General features: G+C 45.4%; 1 protein-coding gene across 5 annotated transcripts in view; it reads right to left on the reverse strand.

Moving 5' to 3' along the window:
* Positions 1-3410: 3410 nt before the first annotated feature.
* Positions 3411-19436, reverse strand: part of NUP93 (nucleoporin 93) — a 113930-nt gene continuing 97904 nt past the window's right edge. For 3 of the 5 annotated variants that reach the window (XM_055233132.2, XM_063611876.1, XM_055233133.2), the window contains 13 exons: positions 17903-18060; positions 16577-16742; positions 16198-16291; positions 15178-15369; positions 14336-14462; positions 14148-14220; positions 13815-13859; positions 11565-11681; positions 10442-10560; positions 9103-9220; positions 8581-8664; positions 6335-6463; positions 3411-3677 (listed from right to left, as the gene is read on the reverse strand). In XM_055233132.2, the coding sequence (XP_055089107.1) occupies positions 3567-3677; positions 6335-6463; positions 8581-8664; positions 9103-9220; positions 10442-10560; positions 11565-11681; positions 13815-13859; positions 14148-14220; positions 14336-14462; positions 15178-15369; positions 16198-16291; positions 16577-16742; positions 17903-18060 (1533 nt within the window). In that variant the 3' untranslated portion in view covers positions 3411-3566. The remainder of the gene's footprint in view (positions 3678-6334; positions 6464-8580; positions 8665-9102; positions 9221-10441; positions 10561-11564; positions 11682-13814; positions 13860-14147; positions 14221-14335; positions 14463-15177; positions 15370-16197; positions 16292-16576; positions 16743-17902; positions 18061-19436) is intronic. The other 2 variants (XM_063611878.1, XM_063611877.1) reach the window with 1 other exon arrangement.

Below are 19436 nucleotides of genomic sequence, written 5' to 3' on the forward strand. Positions count from 1 at the left end.
ATGCTGGAAATTTGGCAAGTGATGTGAACTACCTAATTAACTAGACAAGGGTTCTGGTGCCTAATAGAGAAAAAGGATAGTAGAGATCCAGTCTAAAGCAGGAAGGCGATGGCAGAGCTGCATATAATTGCTAAATTTAATATTAAGGGCTCTGACTAGGTGCAGGCAAGGGTAAAAATTCAAAGAGAGAAAAATCACCCTCAGGTTTTTTTTCGGTCAGCAAATGCTGGACACTGCGGAAAAGTCTAGTTCTTTGCTTTAAAGTTGCCTATTCTAAGATTTAAATGATGTATCAAAAGAGTTAACAGTGGCTGCCAAATTGTCCTTAAGAGGCTCTAATTAGACTGTAAGTTCGAGGAGGACAGGAGCTGGGTCTGCATCCTGGCCCCAGTGTAAATGGGCACTTCCTGCTCTTTGATGAGCCCGCCCAGCTCATGAGTGGTAAAAGAAGGCATCTGCTGTGGCAGAGCTCACCAGTTTCGCTTCAGTTTTCCCTCTGAAGTTGGGGAGTCAAGAGTTTTTTGGTGGTGTTGTTGTTGTTAAGCCAAAAGAAGAGAATCTGTGAAATTAAATCTCCAGGCCTCTCAAAAGGATCCAGATCAAGTCAGTACTTTCCTTTGAGTGTTTCAGTGAGTTTATTATGAGCCATTCTGAGACAGGAACAAACCCTGACAGTCTCCAAGTGCCCCCAATTTCATTAGAAAGATCGAAATCTCACATCTAGAAGACAAGACGCCTAGTGCCACTTTCTCTTAGTTTCTCTGGGTAAATAGTGAAATCCTGGCCCAACATCTAAGGAAAGAGTTAGTTCTCTGAAAAAGTGAGCTGAAGATGAGTTTTTAAGCTAATAACCTGTCACAGGGTCATGACTTCTGGGCATAAGCTGTAATCATGGGTACATGACAACCTAATGTTGTGGCCTTGCAAATTCAGCCGGTTTCTCATCTCTGCACAATTCTAGAGGCCTGTGCTCAATCACAGAATCAGCTTGTAGGACAAGAACTGGGATTTGCTCCATCCGAGGCCTGGCCCTTCTGGTATGAACCTACTTATCTTCTTTCTCCTACAAATGTCTCTCTCAGCAAGTCCTCAACTGCCAACCAGTGACCACTTTTCTCCCAACTCACAGCTCCCCTAGCAGAGCAGCTTAAGGTCTGGCTGCTTTTCTCTCCCTTCTCATTTTAGGACTCATCTACAGGTCAAAGAACCTCATCCCCTGGATGCAGGGCTGGTGTGCAGTTCTCTCTGGGACAAGTAGAACTGCATGATGCAAGGAAAGGCAAATCCACGATTCTCATGGGATAGTGAAGAGGTAAGCCAGGAGCAAAGACGTATTTAAACAACTTGAGCCTTCTCATTTGTGGCACTGTTATATTTCTATCTGCAAGTAAAATCTAGTATTAGAAAAACAAAGCGCTAAGTCGCACTTTATGAGAAGTCCACAGAGTACTCTTATTTTTATTTTTGAGTCACAGTCTCACTCCATCACCTAGGCTGGAGTGTAGCGGCATAATCTCGGCTTACTGCAACCTCCGCCTCTTGGGTTCAAGTGATTCTCCTGCCTCAGCCTCCCGAGTAGCTGGGATTACAGGCGCCTGCCACCACGCCCAGCTAATTTTTGTATTTTTAGTAGAGACGGGGTTTCCCCATGTTGGCCAGACTGGTCTCAAACCCCTGACCTCAAGCGAACCGCCTGCCTTGGCCTCCCAAAGTGCTGGGGTTACAGGCGTGAGCCACTGCACTTGGCCAGAGTACTCCTTTTTTATTTTTTTGAGATGGAGTATCGCTCTTTCACCCAGGCTGGAGGGCAGTGGCATAAATCTCGGCTCACTGCAATCTTCGCCTCCCGGGTTCAAGCAATTCTACTGTCTCAGCTTTCTGTGTAGCTGGGATTACAGGTGCCCGCCACCATGCCTAGCTAATTTTTGTATTTTTAGTAGAGGCAGGATGTCACAATGTTGGCCAGGGTGGTCTTGAACTCCTGATCTCAGGTGATCGATCCACCTGCCTTAGCCTCCCAAAGTGCCAGGATTACAGGTGTGAGCCACCCCACCCAGCCAGGAGTATTCTTTTTTAAAAAGCATTATTAAATCATTTGATTAGCTTAAATCAGCACACATAAGCAGGGCACAACTTGCTAAATCAAGGCCCCTGCAGTGCTCATGTTTCAAGACTTTCTAGTAAAGCTCAATTGAAGACAGTCCTCCAGGGTGACAAGATGGGACTAGAGGAGGAAGGCAGAACACAGCTCCACTGACCCTCAGGCCGCATCCTTCCTGGAACATGGAATCCTACCGATACGCACCAGTTGGTTCCACTATCTACAGATTATTTCTTCCCAAAAGAAAAGGTAACAATTAACAACTGGGGGGCAGTGGGGATGACCACACCCTGTGACAAGACAGAAACTTCTCCCTACAAGCAAAGGCACCTTTGGGGATCCTTTGGCGATCTTAACATTCCGCTGGGAAAGAGACTACCTCAGGGAGCCGTCCATCAAACCAGCAGAGCAGACCGCTGCCCAGTGCCTCAAGGCTCCAGTTGGCCCATTCAGGAACAAACACAACCTAATTTGCTCTCTGGTTTAGTCTAGGGCTTTGGGACTGATGGTGGGGGAAACAGAGCAAGTGATGGGTGACAACTACTGCTCAGGGAGCAAATACCCATGGTGCTGATGCCATGTGGTGGTCTGGATTCTATACATTGCAGACTCAGCACGTGACCCATGAGATTGCCTGGCCAATTACCTTAATGAATGGGGAAGGGGGTCGTCTGAGCAGAGGAACTGACCACCAGAGAAGGGAAAGAGGGGCTTAAACGTCTTTCTAGGAAGGGCGTGTACAAGCCCGAGCAGTCAACTCACAGTGGAGCAGCTACAGAGGAGTGCAGTGGCAAGGTCTGCCCCTTCCTCAAGTGCAAGCTGGGGCACTTGCAACCTTCCTTCTTAAGGCTTTTTCTAGGTCTATGCTTTTATCTCCACTGGGTTTGCAACAGAACAGTAAACTGATGAATCCTGCAATCAGAGCTGATGATTTGGGGGATGGTCTTGGACCATCTGGACTTAAGTCACACTCGAGAAGAGGACATGGAGTGCTTGATATTTCACACACAAATCTTACATCTTCTAAGGCTGAGGTTGACTTTCACATTCAAATAAAAATGTGAAAATGAATCGTGACTCTGCTATATGGAATATTATATCTAAATAAAAGTAACTCCCAAAGGCTTTGTTTCCTGGCTCATTTTGGGTAAATTTTTAATTATTTAAGGTCAATTTAACCAAATAATGAATATCTACATAGCCTCTCATTCCCTGGCCCAAGAGCTAGTGACAGCATTTCCCATTACACAAATAAAAATGTAAACAAAATTTCAAAGGAAAAAAAAAAGAAAAGAATGTTGAAAAGAAATACAAATCAAAGAAATTTATTGGTGTTGACAAAAATACATAATACAGAAACCAAAACAAAACACAACAGAAACAAAACCAGAAACCCCACCCTAGTGGGCCCATGTGCCTGATGTACTGACAGTGTGCCGACTCAGATGCCCCCAAAGCATGGCACTTAATTCATGAGGACCTCCATCTGCACCAGCCTCGCATTGGTGTCCCCAGACGTTCGGTACGGTATCATTCCAGCAAAGGTAATCAGGGTGCGGGCTTGACTTCGGAGTTGCTGAGAGAGAAGGGAAGGAAGGGAAGGAAATCGGTTAACTTTCGAGTCAGGGCACTATTCCATGTTCTTCTATCCTCTACCCTGGGGTGTCAGGGACAGATCCCTGGTGGGTGGATGACAGTCATACCCTCCTCTGTCATATTCCTTCAGCATGACACAAAGTTAACAAAGCTCGTCCCCCGAAGCCCCTGTTCCACAAGCATCCAAACCCATCTATTAAGCAAAAAGCAGATGGGTTTGCCAGGCAAGCCGCCTCGCCCCAACACATTTGGCTAGCTTTTGACACAGCCCTGAGCTTCAGAACTGCCTGCTCCAATCTTCTGAGCCTCTCTCTCTGGCTGGTTTCTGTCCATCTGCTTTCACAGGGATCTGAGTCTCCAGAGCCCCATGAGGCCCTTGTAACACCGGAGGCAAGGGCTGTGACTGTGCAGTCCCAATCTGGCTCTCTTCCTCTCATGTATCTTTCCTCTTCCTTCCTTTCATTCCTCCTGTTTCTCCCTTCCTGACATACATGCTTAGCCCTTCTTTCCCCAGGCAACAGTATTTATGTAATTCCTGGACTGTTCAGGAGGGAAAAAGGTGGCCCTACAAATTTAAACCAAATCTGGACTAGAAAGGGAGAATCTACCACCAACACCTTTCTGGACTAGTAACAAGAATTTAAAGAAAAACTGAAGAATCATCTACTAGGCTTACTTAAGGACCATTCCAGAAGAAAACGGAAAAGCAAATGCTTTTTACCTGATGTGTAAAACAAACTAGCAAGTGTATGTCCTTATTAATGTCCAAACAAAAAGAAATCTGACTTTGTGATGCAAATATCCATTGTATTTTCTTTAGAAGTGAATAAAAGTGCATGGGCTCTTGTTAAAGGAGCTCTAGGGATGTTCAAGTAAAAGGATTCACCCCCTTACTGGGCAGCATCTCAATTTAAACCATGAAACCAAGGACATCAGTGGGCTTGCAGACTTCTTGGGCACGCAGCTTTTATATATAACCTTTTACTTAATCCTATCCCTCCCTACCTTTCAGAAAAAGAAAGAAAAAGGGAAGTGGTGGGCAAAAGGAAGACAGGAGAATGATCTTCAGACATGGGACATGGCCTGCCAGGGGACCAGCTCTTCTCAGTGGGCAAGCCCTCCTGAACTGTAAGCAGCACACAGAGCACCAAGAAGTATCCACCATCTCAATACTCACATTCACAAACATCACTGCACTGGGTTTCTATCATCAAAAAAGATTCCTGCCAAATGCTGGGCACCATGAGCCCACCACTGGCACATCTGACATTTAGACTCCTATCTGTCTGGGCTAGGGAGAAGACCAGCAAATGCTCTGGTGCGCACCTGGATGGGCTGACCACTTCAGTGGACCACTCTTGAGCACTGTTACCCACATTCCTAAAGGTGGAAATTTCCGCCATCTTTCACTAAGCACAAGTTTTGTCAACAACAATGCCTGTGGGGTCACAGTGGAAAGAGCTCACAGACATCCTTGGAGGCAGAAGACAGATCAAGGCTTCTTGGCTGCCAAAACCAGGTCTGATGTTAGACACTGAGATCCTGAGAGTCTCATCAAAAATTAAGCGGAAAGGTTAAAGGAAAGGTAATTTTAAAAAACACCATTGTGGGGCCGGGAACGGTGGCTCACATCTGTAATCCTAGCACTTTGGGAGGCCGAGGTTGGGGGATCTCTTGAGCTCAGGAGTTCGAGACCAGTCTGGGCAACATGGCAACATGGTAAAATTCCATCTCTATATAAAGTACAAAACTCAGCTGGGTGTGGTGGTATGTACCTGTAGTCCCAGCTACTTGGGAGGGTGAGGTGGGAGGGTGGCTTGAGCCCAAGAGGTGGAGGTTGCAGTGAGCTGAGATCGTGTCACTGCATTCCAGCCTGGGCGACACAGCCAGGCCCTGCCTCAAAAAAAAAAAAAAAGCAAACACCATTGGACTGTCCCCTTATGGTTTAACTGCGTCAAAAAATACCTTTGCTCTTTTTTTTTGTAATCAGACAACACATGCTGTGAGCTCCAGGGTTCTAGCTACCTGGACTCCATTTGACTTATGCACTGCTGGAGGTCCCACAGGCAGCAGAAAGGGCACAGGTGTCAGAGAGACCCAGCCTCCAGACATGGCCCGTTCACCTACCTGCCACCTGAGGGCAGTTGCTTCCCAACTCCACAGCTCAGTTTCCTCAGCTGTGTGAGGGGATAAGATGCTGTCCTAGTTACCTCTCTAGGGTCACTGTGAACACAGGTGACAGGAGAAACAAGGGTTCACATTAATGTGTTGATCAAAAATAAAGTATAGTTTTAATAAAAGTGTTCACTAATGAGCTAGGACTAACAAAATAAACTTATCTTTTAAAATGTGCAGGAAGTTCTTATGGAGTCAACTAGAAATTAGCATTGTGTTTGATTTATTAAAAGGTAAGATTTGCAGACCTAGCACATCTTTTTATTTTTTTAAGCTTGAGAAGAGCAGCAATCCCTTTAATGTTTGATTTCCTCTGGGAGCCTCCTAACATGAGATTTATCCAGCTGCCAGGTACTAAGGAGAAAGAGCAGTTTTGGGTCATGTGGTCTCATAAGAGTGCAACAGATTCCAAACCAGAAAGGTGGTGCTTAGCAATGTTTCTCGCGAATGCTGGGATCTTACAGAGTCGCGGTCCTCGATGACTCGCTGGGGCCTGGATGACGAGGATGGACTTGTCCCCTTGAGCCTTTTAAACTGTGTGAACAAGATGTTCATGGTGGCAAGAAGCACTTCTGAGAGGTTGTGCCTGATCTACATAGAGAGAAAAACAGAGTAAAAAAAAAGAACCAAGCCTTTGGGGCCAACCACAGATGGAGGGAGGGTGGGCTGCTCCAGGCAGGCCTGGTTGCATCACTCCTCACCATTGCCAGGTGGAGAGCCACACAGTCACCCAAAAGGAGCTCATGGCACTGAAATGTCAAGTGTGAGAAAAAAACCCAAGCAATGCTGCTCAGGTCAGGTGGTTACTGTTCCTGCTCCTTTATGCTGTTTTTCCCTTAGTCAGGGACAGCGAGCCAAAAGCATGCTGACATCTGGTTAGCATTAGGCTTAGACTGGCCAGCAGAATGGCTGCCATTAAATAATTTGAACTTGAATGTCAGGAGGTACAGGTACACACGCTACTTCTCCACACTCCCTACCACTCCCCACTCTCTCAAACTCACTGGGCTGTTTCCACTGGATCTGCATGGCCCTATCAGAGTCCTCGGTAGCGTCTACAAGGCCAGGCCCTGGTGTACTACTTTAATCCCTGATGCAATGAAGGATGCATTCAAGGAAAGGCTAGAAATAACAAAAGAGCAAGTGGCTAAGGGTAGAAGCCACAGCAGGCATAAAGGAAAGGTCAGCAAGGGGCAAGACCTTCTGAACTGTGTGTACCACAGTAGTCAACATCCCTCTTCATGTGCAGAACTGGCCTTACTTCTTTCTCTAAAACAGAAACCTTTTTTTTTTTTTTTGAGACAAAGTCTCCCTCTATCGCCCAGGCTGGAGTGAAGTGGCGCAATCTCAGCTCACTGCAACCTTTGCTTCCCGGGTTCAAGCAATTCTCATGCCTCAGCCTCTGGAATAGCTGGGACTACAGGCATGCGTCACCACGCCCAGCTAATTTTTGTATTTTTTAGTAGAGACGGGATTTTACCATGTTGGCCAGGCTGGTCTCGAACTCCTGACCTCAGGTGATCAGTCCGCCTCAGTCTCCCAAAATGTTGGGATTATAGGTGTGAGCCACTGCACCTGGCTGGAGACATTTTATAAAAGGCATATGCTCAATGAGGAAGAATTTTAAACTGAAAGACCACTAGTGACATCCCAGAGCCAGGCAGCTGGTTCTAGAGTCTATAGTGTCGACAGCTGAGTTGAGTGTTTGTAGTTGTAGAGAAGAATTTACCTGGGCCACACACTGGAATGACTGGGGGAGGTCTGGGCTGCAGCAATCAGGGAAAACAGAATCTCTGGGGTCTAGGCATGAGGATTTTTAGAAACTTTTCTAGAGATGCCAGTATGCAGCCCAGCTGAGTACCCTAGGCTAGATGCTGGCAATATGATAGAAACCCGATAGACAGACAGTGGCTCTGGGGCATATGGGGTGATAGCTTAGTCCACGGTCACTGCATTTGCTTCTTTAGACAAAACGGATTGGCTGGGCACGGTGGCTCACGCCTGTAATCCCAGCATTTTGGGAGGCTGAGGCGGGCGGATCACGAGGTCAGGAAATCGAGACCATCCTGGCTAACACAGTGAGACCCCATCTCTACTAAAGATACAAAAAATTAGCCGGGCGTGTTGGCGGGCGCCTGTAGTCCCAGCTACTCAGGAGGCTGAGGCAGGAGAATGGTGTGAACTCAGGAGGTAGAGCTTGCAGTGAGCCAAGACTGCACCAATACACTCCAGACTGGGCGACAGAGTGAGACTCCTCCGTCTCAAAAAAAAAAAAAAAACATAAAAAAAACCCCAAACAGATCAGGCAGGGCAAAAGTGGCAGTGAATCATGATGTGTTTCATGTACCCAATGGAACTACTTAAAGATGATCAGAGTTAAGCACTAAAATACCCTCTAGCACAAGTGGATAATAGAAGAATTAAATCAGACTTCACAGGATCAACCAGAAACCTGTTTCTCCCAAGAACATGTCAATCACTGAAGTGACTGTATTTTCTCAATTAGGAATTCAGACAATAATCTGATGGGGATGTATGCACTCACAGAAAAGCCAGGCCAAGGTATCTGAAAGGGAACCACTCTGGAAAACTCAGTCTGGACAGTTACTGTAAGTAGAATTCTTAAAGCTGTTAGGTACAGGAGAAGAAAAAGCTTTTGGTGGAAGTGGGGAAAAAGGAATTCCATAACTCAGGAAGAAGGAACTTACTTCATCACTGAAATTTCTGAAGGCTGCCACTCTCTCTTCCACACTTTCCTGATTCAGGGGCACCAGCTTCAAGCGCTCAATTATCTGTTTAAAACAACCACCGGCCCCATGTAACACAACCATCAGAGTCATTTCATCTCTCTACATGTAAAGTCAGCACATCACATACTCCAAAGGGCTTCTTCATAGAAAACGCCATTCCCCCTTGTACACACAAAGTCTTTGATTCTAACTAGCTAACTTAATTCTTATCCTCATTTTCTGACACAATTTTTAAAATTCTGAGATTTCAAAGTACTTTGAGAAACTTATCTGTTTTCTGATTAAAGGGGAAAGGAATAGGAAAAAAAAAAAAAAAGCAACACAGGAAACTCCTTTTAAGTCCCAGGATTGTACTAGTCCTTCTTCATTTAACAAACATACTGGCAACAGCCCCTTTGTTTTAAGTAAATTCCATGAAGTGTTTTGAATTTTCAAGGGTGTACATTAACCTGCACTTCAAACACCTTTCCTGAAACTTACATCAAAAGCTCTATCAATATGACCACTATGATACTCGTCAAAAAAGGTGATCAAGTCCAAAAGAAGATAGAACGTGGAGTCCACAAATTTATTTGCGCTTATTCCTTGAGCTCTATACCTAAAAGACAAAAACGGGGTGGGGGTAGTAAGAGTGTATCATGAATTTCTGTGTAATCCGTAACAGTGGAACAGCATTTAAAAAGACAGTGGGGTGTGGTGGCTCACGCCTGTAATCTCAGCTATATGGGAGGCTGGGGCGGAAGGATTGCTTGAGGCCAGGAGTCAGAGACCAGCCTGGACACACAGCGAGACCCCATCTCCACAAAATATTAAAATATTAGCCGAGTGTGGTGGTACATGCCTGTAGTCCTAGTTACGCAGGAGGCTGAGGTGGGAGGATTGCTTGAGCCCAGGAGTTCAAGGTTACAGTGAGCTATGACTGCACTACTGCACTCCACTCCAGCCTGGGTGATACAGGGAGACCCTGTCTCAACATACAAAAAATATATAAAAAGCATCAAAACCTCTTGAGCTCTCTGGGTGAAGTTAATTAGTGTAAAATGGTGTTTATTTTCAAAGAGCCAAGCACTGATAGTGGATTTGGTATGAATCCACCTATAGGTACTCCACATGGAGCGTGGTTCTCTAGCCTTGACCATCATCTCAGCATCCAATCTTCATGAAAGGTCGTGACGGGCAAAAAGCCCAGCGGCCATCACTGGGGATTGTTTGCTAGGTGGAGATATCTCATTTACCAAAGAATGTTCTTTTTTGTTACCCCGGGAAGGCACCCCAAATCCAGTTTTCTCTGGGTCATTTTACTAGGAATATCTACAGAGAGCACAAAAAGTAATGTTGTTAGCCTCAGCCTGGGACTTAAACTAGTTAGAAGTCTGATAATTCAGTTAACTCACTGGGGATCCAGGTAGTCTGAAACACTGGCCACGACACCTCTAAGAATCTCCCCCATCCAACCATCACTAGCTTTGGTCTTGAATGCCTTTGAGAGGGCTGATGAAAGTATATAACAGTATATAGGTGAGCATAATGCTTAAAATTAAACTTCATGTGCATGATTAAAATACTGAGATGCCCTTTCATACCCATTTCTTTGGCAAAAATGTTAAGTTTGATAGTACCAAGTACTAGTTCTGATGTGGGGACAAAGGAACTCACACAGTGGTGGTGGCATAGTGAGTTAGTAGAACCACTTTGGAAAGCTGTCTGCTGTTACCTACTAAAGCTGAACATGCATTTGGGTGTGTGCATGGGTGGACATAGGTGTCCTGGCACTGGCAGTGGCACCCTCAGGGTCCCATGGAGCCAGCTCCTGGCTTACCGTTCGGCAATGGAGAGTGCCATGTTCTTCAGCCTCTCCTTGTTGGATTGCGGGGCACTGATCTGGGGGACGACAGGGCTCAGCAGTTTGTTCATCAGCTCCAGTACCTTGTCAGCATTCTGCTCAAGTTTTTTAAATTAAGGAAGCAATCAATAAAGTAATCAATAAAAGCAACAACTATATAATGCCCCCTACCCACCAAAGAGAACTTTCTGGGGTGATGGATGGAAATGTTTGGTATCTGGATCTGGATGGTGCTTACAAAGATATACACCTATCGACAATTCGTCAAGCTATACATATAATTGTTGCACATTTTTCTACATCTTAATTATACCTCAATCAAAACATTTTTTACCGCCTCCCAAGTTCAAGCAATTCTCATGCCTCAGCCTCCTGAGCAGCTGGGATTACAGGCATGCACCACCATGCCTGACTAATTTTTATATTTTTAGTAGAGATGGGGTTTTGCCACGTTGGCCAGGCTGGCCTCAAGTGATGCACCCACCTTGGCCTCCCAAAGTGCTGGGATTACAGGCGTGAGCCCCTGCACTTGGCCTACAGCTGCTTTTTTGTCTACTTTTCTCAGTTGATAAAAGAGAGAATGCAATCTTGTTTAGGTCATAAGAATCCTTAGCAGTTATCATATATTCTTAGTCATCATTTGTTCTTCGGTAGAAACATGTATTCTAGTCCTCTCAAAACGCCCAGCTGTGGTCTTATTTTCTTTCACTCCTTCCTGCACACTGATGTGGTCTTATTTTCTAACACCCCTGTTCCCTAGTGTGTCTGTGGCTGCCAGGGTCAGCATAATGTCATTTTCAACAGTGGCTTCACCATCGAAATGTGATGGATGGTAATTCTGCTGCCAAGTGAGACAACAGTTCAATGCCTGCAGGACATCCTTTCAATATGTTGTTTGGTCAGAAAAATCTTACGGGCAGAAATAATGCTGTAAAATGGGAATTCTGTCCTGACTGGACCATTAACTGTCTAAGCACTAGAGCAAATGCCTCTGCAGGGAGGGTGCTACAACAATGACACTGTCCAAGTGGCTGCACATTTAATGCCAAAAGGCCGGCAGACCTGTGAAGTGCAGAAGAAGGAAGCGGGCACACTTTACCTTGGCAAGGTCATACAGCTTTGCTGCCTCTTCAAACAGTCCTTTATTTTCTGCCACGGAAGCAACTTTGTTGATAATAGGCTTTGTGTCACTAGTAAACTTATCTATGACTCCAGGCTGACAAGACAAATTATGGAGGGGGAGGAAGAGAGAGACAGGTGCACAGAGCTATTATTTTAAACACAGAGAAGCAATTAGGATCCAAAAAATACTTCAAGTGAAATTGCTTGCCCTGGGCAACGCATATATTTCATCAGCCAGACTCTGGCTTTCTTTTTTTTTTTTTTTTTTTTTTTGAGACGGAGTCTCGCTCTGTCGCCCAGGCTGGAGTGCAGTGGCGCAATCTCGGCTCACTGCAAGCTCCGCCTCCCGGGTTCACGCCATTCTCCTGCCTCAGCCTCTCCGAGTAGCTGGGACTACAGGCGCCCGCCACCACGCCCAGCTAATTTTTTTTGTATTTTTTAGTAGAGACGGGGTTTCACCGTGGTCTCGATCTCCTGACCTCGTGATCCACCCGCCTCGGCCTCCCAAAGTGCTGGGATTACAAGCGTGAGCCACCGCGCCCGGCCTGACTCTGGCTTTCTTGAAGATATAAAGTCCTATTAAAACTATAAAAGAGACCAAGGAAACTACACATGAAAGGGCAGACTTACTAGAAGTACAGAGGAGTCGGCAATAAGACATCTGTGCTTTCTAATTTTCCAAAATGACCCAGAGAGTCAGTGAAATCAATGATTTTAAATTTGCTGATGAGTAGGAACTAGAGAGAAAAATCAGGAGGCTTAGAGAAAATATCTGAAAGATTTTGGATTTGCTTTCTCAGACAGATGGCAAAAGGAACTAGGTGCTGAAAAAACACACAGAAAGTGGTAACAAGACATTTCTTTCTTTTTTTTTTTTTTTGAGACGGAGTCTTGCTCTGTCGCGCAGGCTGGAGTGCAGTGGCGTGATCTCGGCTCACTGCAAGCTCCACCTCCCAGGTTCACGCCATTCTCCTGCCTCAGCCTCCCGAGTAGCTGGGACTACAGGCGCCCGCCACCATGCCCGGCTAATTTTTTTGTATTTTTAATAGAGACAGGGTTTCACAGTGCTGGCCAGGATGGTCTCCATCTCCTGACCTTGAGGCCTGCCTCGGCCTCCCAAAAGTGCTGGGATTACAGGCATGAGCCACCGCACCCGGCTGGTAACAGAACATTTCTTAAAAAAAATCACCATCACCACTCAACAGCAACTAAATGGTCAGGACAGCATGAGAGAGGCCTTAGGCACCCTGGGAGAATGAAGGCAAGTGCATAACATCTCTGCCTGGCCATTCTGCTTCTCTGCTAGCACTGGACTCTCAGGGCTAGACCAGGTCGAGGTGGCTGGACCAGGTCGAGGTGACTTGCCCTGCCACTCAGGAGGCAGCAGAGGATAAGGTCTTATCTATGTTTCTAGCTCTGTCAACTCACACACACCGGGAGCCTCCTGGCCCCAGTGCAGCCTGCTAAAGAACAAACTATGCAAGGTGCTCAGCACAATGCCTGGTGATTGTCATCGCCCAATAAGCAAGGCTACTGTCATCAGCACTGTCACTTGCCTTTCTTCTGAGGTAGATGGTATGAGCAGTGTGAGTGCATCTACAGATTGCTGGGCTCAAATCACTCATTTTTACAAATGAGAAAAGTCAGTCCCTGAGGGGCAAGTGACTTTCCAAAGGCCACAGGGAGATTCAGGGTCAGGACTGGTCTCTGACAACAGGACCTCTGACTCTCCTGCCATGACAATCAATGGGCATAGTGAGTCCTGAAATCCCTCAAGCTTCCAGGAGTATTTCCAGGGTCACTGTGGAGTTCAAAGCCCTTGGAAACTGCATTTTGAAGGAGGTCAAGTGCACGTCTAACTCTCCTATCTTGGGAGAATGGGTGCAGTAATCAATTTCTTTTCCTTGCATGTTTTCTGAGCCAAGAGTGGCAGAAATGTATAATAGCATTCTCAGCTCAAAAAATGACAGGCATGAACAAACGAATATTCTGAACATAATAAAAAAGCTATGTAATCACAAATTAACATATTTTAAGGAGAAATAAGTGTGTGTAAAACCAAGGTCATCATTTGGGCCCATAATTTTCATTCCATTTTTTAAATTAAGCAACTCTGTTCAGATTTGCATCTTTAGTACCTTGAATCTTAAAATCTAAGTGTATTCTTTTCATATTTATAAATCCCCAATGGCTAACGAACATTTCTCTAAGGATGCATTTAACTCACCTTTCTACTTCCGTCATTCTCTAGTTTCCCAAGAATCATATCGAACTGTGAAAGGAAGTTTACCCAAATTATTGGACAAAGATATAAACATATTCCATAAGTCTTCAGAGAAAAAAGAGGGGAATCAAACGGGATGAATGGGATAAGTCTTAAGGCAAACTAAAAATCAGTGTGACTGAAATAAATATTTTCATTGTTAGAAACCAAAGAAACTCCAAAAACTCCCTAGGCCTTATCCACCACAACCATATTGAAGTAAACACACAGTACGGAATGAGCATGGGACATGCACACTGAAAACCATGGGGAGGAGAGAAAAGGAAACCCACTCACCTCTCGGCTTTCAATCACAAGCTCACTCACACAGCGCAGAAACATGTTTTCTCCTTGACTATCTTTCTCATCCCTGAAAGGGAAAAAAACAACTCAGTTTCCAGTCTGGACATGAGGTCTCTAATAGTCATTCTCAAAATGGCAGAAATTGAAACTAGCTGAAGTCAATGGTCAAAAGCAAATGTTACCTGAGGAAATAGAAGTACTGGAGGGCCTCCCTTGGGTCCGTGGACTCAAACTTCCGGGTGTACAGCATGAGGAGCCGCACAAAGTTCAGCCGCCGCATGCAAGGAGGGTCACCAGGCTCGTGGCTGACTGCATTGTGGGGGTCAGAATGGGTCACAACCACACTGCCCCTCTATGACCCATGCAACCCAGAAACTATGGACGCTGAATCCACAGACCCAGCAGCATCTACTCCTGCAGCCCAGTCAATGTTTGCCAATATAAACTTTGGCCAGTCCCTTTTACCATCCTATCCTCAATTCCTCCCCAGGCCGAGTGGAGAAAACAGCACTTTGCCATAAATTACTAATATGCTGGTCTTTGAATGAAAAGATAATCCAACTGACGATTATGGCATGTGCTCTGGGATGACTCTGCTGCACCAATAAGGAACCCGCAGCCATTCATCCACATTTACTTCCTCTCTCTCCCCTGACTCTCTCATCCCAGGCAGGTATGCACACGCCTGGCTGGGGTTTCCAATGTCATTAAAGCTAGCCCTAATGGGAATCAGACCCATAACTCTAGGGGCTGCTTCTTCACCATTTTCCAGGCAATCAGACTGGACACAAAGCCAGCACTCTGAACAGCACTTTATATACTTAACTTCCAAGGGAATACTAATGCTGGGGGGGAAAGCAGGAACCCTTAACGCTAATCATCTAAAAAGCTCAACTGTCCACATGCTCTAAAATGACTGGTACCCTTTGCTCAAATCCTTATTGGTTGTAGTTTTGTGGCCACCGTCGCCCAAAGGGGGACGTGCTGTGGTTACATTACTGTCAACCCAATCCCAAATACTCACGGAGCTGAGCACTCTGTCCGGAGGACTTTAAAAGCAGCTTCAGCTCAAACAGCACCAATGCTACATGGACAGCATGGCAGCGCAGCCGCTCCATGCGGAAAAGAAAGGCAATTGCTGCTTCAAACTGTGCTGTCAGGAACAGCACTTGGAAGTAGAGGAAGGGTTGCTGGTTCACCGTAAAGTGGGACTCGCCTAGGAGAGAGGAGAGGAGAGGAGATAAAACCAACTCAGAAAGAAGGTGCTCCCTGGTGGCCCAACCCCCAGGCAGCAGCCCTGAGCCCACAGGACTTGCTGGACAGCAAGAAAGCACCAGATTGAGTCTGAATTGATCAAGGGGGCCTTGAATACAGTAAACTGCCACATGAAATGTGACCTGGCTCCTCCACCTTCTCTAGACCTCATAACATTACTGGAAACTGTGACTGTGCTGTAAAACTCCAACTGCTTGCATTAGGTGGGAGAGAAACAGAGCTAAGGACCTTAAAATGGACCACAGACAGTGTTCATCTCCTTTACCCTGTTAAGTCACTCAAGGAGAGAAATGAAGATTTCAAAGGAGTTTCAGTTTACTCACAGTCACAGAAATCTGAATGCAACAACTGGTGACCACTATTTGGAATCTTCTCTTCTTCTCAGTTTTTAAAAAATACGGGAAAAAAGAAGAAAGGCTGTTTCTCTCTCTCTCCTTTGTGCTCAGATCTAGTGACTGGTAAGATCTACTAGGAAGCAACAGCTAAGTCTTCTTTGTCTCTCCCTGAGCATATGTCTATTAGAACAGTTCAAAGAATTAGAGAAAACAGATTATTGTGTATGACCATATAAGTTTTATGCATTTCTTAAGGCCACATGCCCTTTATTTGAATTTGGAATGGTAGTTTTGTTGTGTTTTGCCTTGACAATCTATAGGAGTTTTGGAAGAAAGACAAAAGTTCAGAGATGAAAAATTTTCCCAGAGGAAAACTGAAGTAGTCACCTTAAGTGGGCAAGAGAAGGGAAAGGTGGTTATGTCCAGAATCTTACCATAGTCTTCCAACAACTGTTTCTGGAACTGTGAGAGAGTAAGCCTGTCTTGTGGGGAGCTGGTGCCATCATCGTCAAAACACACTTGGTTCAACTAAATCCCCAAGAGAAACACATGCATTGGTACAAACTACACCCTGAGCCACATGCACAGTTATAGCTGTTCAGCAGCCATGCTCAATGATGTCAGCTAAAAGCTGTGTTTAAGGCTATGGTTATGAGCTGGGAATTACACAACAAAAAATGGGGACAGGAGACGAGGAACCCACTGGTCCTGATCACTGTATTGGCATCATACATTAAGCAGGTAAAATCTTTGTGGGGACATGAGCACAGAAAAGGGGTAAAGTCCTGCGCGGGCGGGGGAAACAGTGCCTACCTTCAGCCACAGGTAATCCTCAGTTTTGTCCGCCACTTCACTCTGGTTGTCGGTGACATCACATCTGCCAATGATACAGTACACGGCCCGCTTGTAGGGATCTGTATTGTTTCTGAGGGCCCTACGGTAATGCAGCCGGAGTTTGTTTTCCGTAGCTGGGGACAATCTACAGACATAAGGGAACAGAAAGACAGATACATACTCAATAAAGATCCTCAAGGGCATCTGAAAGCGTCCCAGGTCCCAAACACGTAACAGCAGGGAAGCCTTCCTTCATCCGGGGTAAGAGACACTGTCTCTGCCCCATCCCCTCTCCTCGGTACCATCGCTTTAACCTGACTTGCAACTACCAGCACCTGCATCTATTGGCCTGCAGGTTTTCTATATGCTGAGGCCTTCATGGGCAGGTGAGAAATGCCAGGGAATTAGAACTCCACTCCAAACCCCAGCAGCACTCAAGCAGTGATGGACAGGAGTGAATCCTTCCCTTAACTGTCTTAGCCCCTCTCTGGCCTCCACACTCCCTTATTCATGTGAGATCACCTCCTAAACAAACAACTTGCATTCAAATCTCCTTCTGGGGGAACCTTAAGACATTAACCCTACTTTAAATTCTAACATGAGCAAGACGGGGGCTTGTGGTTTGAGGCAATCTCTTGACATGACATTATTAATGCTGCCAAGAAAAGTATCCTAGTTTTTCACAAGTACAACTACAGTAACCGCCATCATTTCTTCTACATACATGTACATATATATATAAAACCTCAGTTTGAGTATGAACTTAAGTCCAATTACATTAGCAAAATCCAAGGAAAATTAATGCTTAGCAGTTCCTTAATGCAAGAGAACTTAAAAAGTTAATGAATCAATTCAATGATTATATTTCAATTTTACTAACTTCTAATTCTAGCCTTTAAGCTACGAAGTACATGACAACCTATTTTCATATTGGTTGACCAAAAAAGCACTAAGTGTTAACAAGTGTAACTTTTAAAAAGTCCCATTTTATAAAGGATCCTTGATGTGCCTTAGATTTACAGAATAAGTCAAATCATGCTTCTGAACCTGGCCCTCCCTTGTAGGAACAGAAAAATTCCCAAACACAGATGCATGCATGCCTAGACATCAGTGTCAGAATGGGGCATTCTTTTAATGTTTTCACTCCTTATTCCCAAGAGAGTTCTATTTGCTTTCAAAATTTCCTCTTTCCCCCAAGCAGAAACTTGTTTTGGGCCCATCCAGGGAAAAGAGAATAATGATAGTGAAGGTTGCCCCTTTGATTCTGCATGGCTGCCCCTGGGCGTGCCACCTCATTCACCATACCTTCTGTCCTTGCTGTTCATGTACTCCTGGAACCAGGTTTTAAACTCTCCCAGCTGGTGCTGGGCTCGATTAACTACCTGTGAAGCGGCAAGCAGGTCTCCACAGCGCATGCAGTAGTAAATTAGTGCCCACACAGGATGGCCTTCCACCTCTCCATCCTAAAAGAGGAATGTTAACTGCTCAAAATAAACAAGGAAAAGCTGACTGCTTTCACATGTGCTAAAACCGAGCTAAGCCCCTCTCCTTTACAATATGTCACTTAATCTGCAGAACAGCTCCCTGCAGTGAGAACCATTAACAGCCTTTTCCTGTTTTACAAACAAGGAAACTGAGGCATGGAGGGGTTAAGTCATCTGTCCAAGTAAGCCGTTAAGTGGCAATATGGCTCCAGAGCTTTTCCTCTGAAGCGCTATGTACCCAACTTGATCCAAAGCCACCCTGTGGTTTTTCCATGGAATCCCAGGGGCCCATAGTAACTGGGTAATGTTCTTTTGTGATAATATACACACATGCACTCCTACAATCCCACAAAGCAAAGGCTAAAGATGTCACTGACCAGTAAGAGACTATCCTTATAGTACTCAAGTTTATAAAATGTCATAAACATTTTACCCAGTATCTTGGCGTCAGGTACTGCTGGGCACTGGGGATCTGAGGGACAGCTCCGTTCCCACTCTCTGAATACTACAGCTTATTTATCCCAAGTCTGGTTTTGCCATTTGTCTGCACAGCGGCCTGCGCTTACGCTTCTGTCTTTGCTTTTCTTCAACTCCTCCAGAAGTAGACTTCAGGCCTCCTTTCTTGGCACTTCCACCCTTCCCTCAACAGGACTCTTTCTAAAACCCAGATCTGAACTTGCCCACTTAAACCCCTTTGAGCTGTTTAAGTCCACAGTGCTGGGTCTGGCACTTAAGCCCTTAACTAGTGGGCCCCAAGCTTGCCAAGCCCTACTGTGCACCCAGTCCTCCAGATACTCTCTCCTGCCTCCATGCATTTGTGCATGTGTTACCTCCTCCTGGAATACTCTTTTCCAAAACTTCAGGTTGGTGAACTCCTATTCTTTAAGAGCAAGTGCAAATCTCACCTTCTTTATGCAGCTAATCTCCTCTGTATCCTGCCACCCTTTGCATAACGCTCCAGTTTAGGGCTTTGCATTACTGTATGATAATCTCCCCAACTGGACCATGAGCTGAGAACAGACCACATCCTAAAAACTACATTCAACTCCATTCTTCCAGCTGTTTTAGCCAAAAATCTCAGAAGTCATCCCTGACTCTGCCTCTCACACTCAAATCCATGTTCTTCAGCAAGTCCTATTGGCTTAGCTTTCAAAACATGTCCAGAACCCAATGACATCTTCTCCATGCACTCTTCTCCACCCTGGGCTGAACAACTACCACCATCACCTGGACTTCTGTACTATCAGCCTCCTAAGAGGTCTTCACCTTCCATCCTCACCCCTCTCTGGTCTCATCTCCATACAGTAGTCTCCACAGATATCCTCATTTAAACTGAAAATGCCCATCTGAGGGCA

This window comes from Symphalangus syndactylus, chromosome 11 (genome assembly GCF_028878055.3).
Source record: "Symphalangus syndactylus isolate Jambi chromosome 11, NHGRI_mSymSyn1-v2.1_pri, whole genome shotgun sequence".
NCBI classification, from domain to species: Eukaryota; Metazoa; Chordata; class Mammalia; order Primates; family Hylobatidae; genus Symphalangus; species Symphalangus syndactylus.